The sequence below is a fragment of the Scylla paramamosain genome, chromosome 13 (assembly GCF_035594125.1).
Source record: "Scylla paramamosain isolate STU-SP2022 chromosome 13, ASM3559412v1, whole genome shotgun sequence".
NCBI lineage: Eukaryota > Metazoa > Arthropoda > Malacostraca > Decapoda > Portunidae > Scylla > Scylla paramamosain.
Window position 1 is genome coordinate 20597085 of NC_087163.1, and position 6193 is coordinate 20603277.

Genomic DNA, 6193 nt, shown 5'->3' on the forward strand with positions numbered 1-6193 from the left:
CTTTCTATTAATAAAGATAAATCATTTTTTCTTACTTGAATTTCCTTTTGTTTTAGAGTTTTAATTATTTGTTTAGTCTGTGGAGGAAGGTTGTGATGTCTTTGCGTGTTTGTTTGTGCAAGTGCGTGTGTGTGTGTGTGTGTGTGTGTGTGTGTGTGTGTGTGTGTGTGTGTGTGTGTGTGTGTGTGTGTGTGTGTCGTGTCGCCAGATAATCGTTGTGTTACTGTGCGTCACGTAACTGTTGTGATGTTAACGTGGCTAAAATATTGCTACTTAGTTGGCGTTTAAATATACGGACAGGCATATATCGTACTCTCTCTCTCTCTCTCTCTCTCTCTCTCTCTCTCTCTCTCTCTCTCTCTCTCTCTCTCTCTCTCTCTCTTTGTGGGGTACATACGACTCTTGTTCGTGTCTCAGCCTCTCACGACTCACTACTGACCTCCCTGCGCTGATATTCATGAGGCGTCCTGCAAGAGAGAGTGTCATGATATGTATTTTGTTGTGGTATACATTGTTCGTATTTTTTGTCTACTGTATAAAATATGACGTAAAATAAGACGTAAAATATGACGTAAAATGACGTAAAATAAGTTGTGAAATTCCTAAGGTTAGTTATCGTTGTTGTTTATTTATTTATTTATTTTTTTTTTTTTAGGTGCGTTTTACCTTTTGTTTATGTATTTTTAGTCAGGAGCAAACAGACAGGTGTGAAATGCATTCGTCAGGTGAGAGGGAGTCAGGTTACGCGGACAGACATAGCTGCATGACGCACACACACACACACACACACACACACACACACACACACACACACACACACACACACACACACACACACACACACACACACACACACACACACACACACACACACACACACACACACACACACACACACACACACACACGAGCGCCTAGAGTCAACAAGGCAGATGTGTCAAGGACGTTAGTGGTATTGTAAGCAATCTGAAGGACACGTCAGAAGCGACCTCCTTGATTCACTCCACCACCACCACCACCACCACCACCAGCACGACCACACCTTCGTCAGCAGCCTTCCCATTCACTATCACTTCCAGCACAAGGTCAAGGTTCAGGTAAGGCGGCAGGGACTTGGTGGTAGTGCAAGGGGGTGTATTAAAGACCTCAATGTTAGGTACTCGTCAGGAATGGTCATACAGCATCGTCAGGAGTCATTGTGTATAATCTTAAACAAAACGTCAGCACTAGTCAGCAGTGAGTCAGCAGGAGTAGGATGTTATAGAAAGGGGTATTGGAGGTCAGCAGAGAATTGAAGCGTCATTAAAGAAGTAACATACTCATAAAGCAAGTGAAGTCAGCAAATCAGCATCAGACTGCCTTAAATACACCTGCTGACTGTTATGGCAGCAGGAGGAATAGCAGAAGGGACAAAGCAGACAGGACATGGCGTACAGCAGCAGCAGGAGCAGTAAGGCGGCATGGATCACCAGGTCAGCCTCAGCCTCAGCAGTGTGGTCAGCAGGGAGGGAGTCAGCCACACTAGTAACTGGGGGCACTTACTCTGGCTGCTTCACCTGTCTTCTTCACCACCTGGCGTACACTGCCTTGCCCGCGCCCGCCCCGCCCCGCCCCGCCTCGTCCCGACCCGCCCTCTCCTGTCCCGACCTCTGCCCCGCCCACCCTTACCCCTGCTCCGCCCACACCAGGCCTTATCCAGCCATATCCCGCCCTCACCTAGTCGCCCATCCTCCCTCACCCACCCACAAGCTTACATAATTTGCTCCCTGAGACGAGAACTATATATATTTTGAGTGTATGTATTTTTTTGTCCCATCCTCTGAGGTGACGAAAATTTATCTGCCATCTGCCAACGTGCTGAGTTACATTACGGTTAATTACTTATTTTCCTTCCCGCGGGCTGCTATTTCGGTTCCTTCAGGGTCACCCGCGACGTCTGGCCCCGCCCTGCCCCGCCCCGCCCAGGTGGTGATTGAAGAACAACTCCGCGGCGACCCAGGTGTTCAAGGGCCTGTGATTGGGAGGTGGAGGCTTGGTGAGGGTCATGGGCTCCGGTTATCGAGTCTTGTGGCGTATCAATGCTTGCGGATAATTACGTGACTCTAGATCAGTATGTTTATTGTTAATTGTTAAGTCGTTGCTTTGTAAGATGACGGGTTGGACTTTTGTTGATGAGGGGGGAGTAACAGTCCACGCAGCTTTCTTTTTTTTATATGCATGATGTACAGAGTTGTTACGTAGAGACTAGAGAAGCTCGTGTGATTTTGTATTTTTTTTTTCATGAGTTTGCAGTCAATGGAATGGCTATGCATGTATCAATGTGTATAGAAAATATTCCTAATCAAGTTTTTTTTTTTCATTTAGTGAATTCGAAATGGTTCTTTGTTTAGGTCATGTTAATCCAAGAACATATTTCCCTTGTTTTCTTTGCTGCATTACTGCTCTCAGTAATTAATCAGTATTACATTCCAAGATTTCACTGATAAAAAATCAAACCTTATGTGAACAAAGCAGAGAGGACAACTGCAGGTGTGATAATATTATGCACGTGCCCACCAACATACCAAACCTTGTCTTGATTTACGAGGCAGCTTAAGAACACCTGACAAAAAGAGCCTCGGATAAGGAGCTAATACCAGGTGTGGCTGGTGATGTGTAGCACCTTAATCATCCCCCCAGTGAAGGGCCTAAATTCGTCCCATGGGGGGGGGAATTTCCCATTGGTTGGAACCCCTGTGCCCTAAGCCGCGGGATTAAAGAGACTCTTCCTACCCTCTTTTTTACGACCCCTCCCGAAGGCCAGCGCTCCGTGTGTGTGGAAGTAAAAATAATACAATATGTCACACGAGTACGCGACCATTGTCTTTATTTAGTGTATAGTTATTTGTGCGTAGGGACATTGCTCTTTTCCTCCTCCTCTTCCTCCCGCCCCCGCATGTTAAGTGGTGGCTTGCGAGTGTTGTGTTTAGTGCGAGGACAAGACAGCGAGGCGAGGTGGGAGTTGCCAGGCCACGACAACTTTCATTCACGACTTCTGGGCTTGCATTTGGCACCTAGTCGTGGAAACACTCGCCAGTCCCATTTCAAAAAGTTCCCTTCCTCCTCCTCCTCCTCCTCCTCCTCCTCCTCCTCCTCCTCCTCCTCCTCCTCCCATCTGCGTCAATCACAAGTGAGGACAAATAGACCAAAACGGTGGGCGACGCATATCAGCTAATTTTTAACTCATCAGGTTGTGTAAGCTTATGAGATGAGTCCGTCTGATGAAAACTAAAAGCCGTCTCCTCTTCTTTTAAGTCCCCGCTCCGAGCTTGGCCAATCCGCATCACGTGTGGCGAATCTGCACCTGATTGGCTGATAGTGTCCGGAGCTGTGTTGTGACGGGTAGTTTCCGATGTCGTCACCAGGTTGTCAGACGCGGGTTGGTGCGCGAGTGGTAGTGGTGAGCTATTTCTGAACGACTGAGGTGACGCCGCCGCCCACACGCCCATACCACCGACGCCCACCTGTCTTCCTGTCCTCTCCACCTGTCCTGTTTTCCTCCCCGCAGCTCCCGGCCAAATTGCATCTTTACAGTTTTCTTTATCACCTCTCGTTCTCGTCTTCCTTATCGCCTCCTTCATTTGGAAACTTTGCATGCATTTCCACACGTAAACACTCCCACATGCACATGCACTGCGAGCCACACACACACACACACACACACACACACACACACACACACACACACACACACACACACAGCACCATAAAATCGTTCCCCTTGGTGGACAGCAATGGTTGGTGATGGGTGGCGGTGGTGGTGACGGAAGAGTGTGAGTGACTGTGACGGGGAATATTTAGCAGCTGGTCAATAGTCATTAGTAAAAATGTCACTGGAAGACGTCAGCTTGTTGTGGTTAATCAGTCATGCATGGTTCTCTTTGTGGCTGGTGAGGGAAGGAGCGGAGAGGGAGCCAGCTAGCCAGCGACAAGGAATGGAGGGCCTGGTGAGAATATTCTTGGCAGTACGCTGTATTTGCACCGCGGGGGCCAGAGAGGTGCAAGTTGTCAAGTGATTGAAGTAAAGTCATTAGCGGTTGGTGGATTTTGGCCCCAACTCCCCATTTTCCTTGGCAGGGAGTCCCGGGAGGCGCTGCGGAGGCCAGGTTACCGGCGCAGGGTTGCAGGCCGTCACCAAGGACACGCCCCACGCCCCACGCCCCTGCTCCCTTCACGTTATGTAATGTACGCCGTATTTTTAGTGTAGCGTTTGTTATTGTGTTTAGAATCCGCGGGAGTAGATCATTAGGCTGGACGCAGCTTACCACTTTAAAGGCTGTTGACACTTATTGCTTCCGTGGTCGTGACTGGCGTGGGTTTGCTGTCATGGTGGCGTGGATCCATTAACCTGCTGACCGCTTAAAGAAGTGCATTTTTTTTTTTTTTTTTTACGGTATCTCAAATTACTATGGTTTCCCTTTGATTAAACTGCCGTTTTCTTTTTATGGAGTGTGTACTGAGCCTTGCCTTCACTGATTTAAATACGTAAAGAGGAAAGGAAAACGCATGGTAATGTAATGAAACCAGATAGATAGATAGATAGATAGATAGATAGATAGATAGATAGATAGAGCGAGAGAGAGAGAGAGAGAGAGAGAGAGAGAGAGAGAGAGAGAGAGAGAGAGAGAGACTCTCCCTTTGCAATTGAAATATGATGCCTAGTCCCCTAGACTTTTACCCTCTCGCACCTAACGTCCTGCCATACTCCCCCACCAAACACCCTCCCCACCCCTCGCTCCTGCATCAACCCTTACACTCATGCCCTAAACATGCACACCCTACCGCGCTGCCTTCGTTGCACTCATACCAGAGGCCAATAAAGGAATCGTGTTATCTGCCACCAGTCACGCCAACCATTCCGGATATCCATTGCTGTTGATGACAGATGCGATCCAGCGAGGCAACGATGCGCGCCCCTCAGCAACAGTGTAAACAAACATACAAAGCTCAGATGATGTTTTTGGTAACCGCGTAGTGATATAAACTCTCTCTCTCTCTCTCTCTCTCTCTCTCTCTCTCTCTCTCTCTCTCTCTCTCTCTCTCTCTCTCTCTCTCTCTCTCTAAGAATGGTTGTACTTTCGTTGTAGATTTTGTAAAGATAATAAGATACGGAGCGAGGATTAGCCTTTTCCCTCCTCTTCCTCCAGCCTCCTCCTCCTCCTCCTCTTCCACAATGGCCAAACAAGGGCGTAAAGGTTTGGTGGTCTTTATTAAGTTAACATGTATCTATGTTATGATAATTAATTAATGTATTCATGTTTTGTCAATAATCATTGTCTCCTTTAATTATCCCTTTGTGCATTAAAGTTTTTATTACAGGGCCTTCGTAAAGTGACAAGATTCCAATTCATGTCTTAAGAGTTAAAGAATGCACTGAATAAATGGTTTTCCCTAATGATAGCGGGAAATTGGTTACTGAAACACTGCTTTCTTTGTTAAAAGCACAATCAATATCTTTTATTATTATTATTATTATTTCATGTCATTCTTCTACCAATTCAGCTTAAAAATTGGTGTCTCAGAGAATGAGTCTTTCAAAACACAGACGAGCAGTTTGCGTTGTTATACGCTTCCTATTTAGTTTTTAGCTATTTGGTGGCGAGAGAAGAATATTATAGTTGGTGATCTCTGCAATACCTCCAACAGGGTACCTTCCCTAGACCACTGACAGTAAAAACTGCAACCTAAATGAGCATATAACCTTCATATCATTGTGAAATTATAGGAGAACTATCCTAACGACTTGTCTGAGCTGTAGTTATATAATTAAATCCATCTAACAAAATGTGTATTTACCCCGAGATCGGTTATGAGTTATGTAGGGATACGTATTACATAACTGAATAATATTATATTACATTACATTGTGCTAGAAAATATTACATTTTATTGTGCTAGAAAATTCATTAACGTCACTCAGTTTTAAGACACGAAACATTATGGAAACTAGACTGAGTTTATACCTGATACTGCTGGATGATATACACTGAACATCTATATTATGTGTTAAGCTGCCTATGCTTCCTAATGATATGAATTTATGTATATTATATTTTTGTTGGAAAGATTTCACGTTTAAATTAACGTAATGGTGCTGAGGAGCGGAGGAGAGGGAAGAATATTTGAAATGTTATTACGCACCGTTGTGAAGGCG

General features: G+C 45.6%; 1 protein-coding gene across 4 annotated transcripts in view; it reads right to left on the reverse strand.

Annotated features, from left to right (window-relative positions):
• The window catches only part of LOC135106483 (cytochrome c oxidase assembly factor 6 homolog), a 15925-nt gene extending 14279 nt beyond the window's left edge, over positions 1-1646 (reverse strand). For 2 of the 4 annotated variants that reach the window (XM_064015522.1, XM_064015519.1), the window contains exons 1-2: positions 1320-1338; positions 440-467 (exon numbers count right to left, since the gene is read on the reverse strand). In XM_064015522.1, the coding sequence (XP_063871592.1) occupies positions 440-467; positions 1320-1323 (32 nt within the window). In that variant the 5' untranslated portion in view covers positions 1324-1338. Of the gene's footprint in view, positions 1-439; positions 468-1319; positions 1339-1542 lie in introns of those variants that run through there. The other 2 variants (XM_064015520.1, XM_064015521.1) reach the window with 2 other exon arrangements.
• Between the last annotated feature and the right edge of the window lie 4547 nt (positions 1647-6193).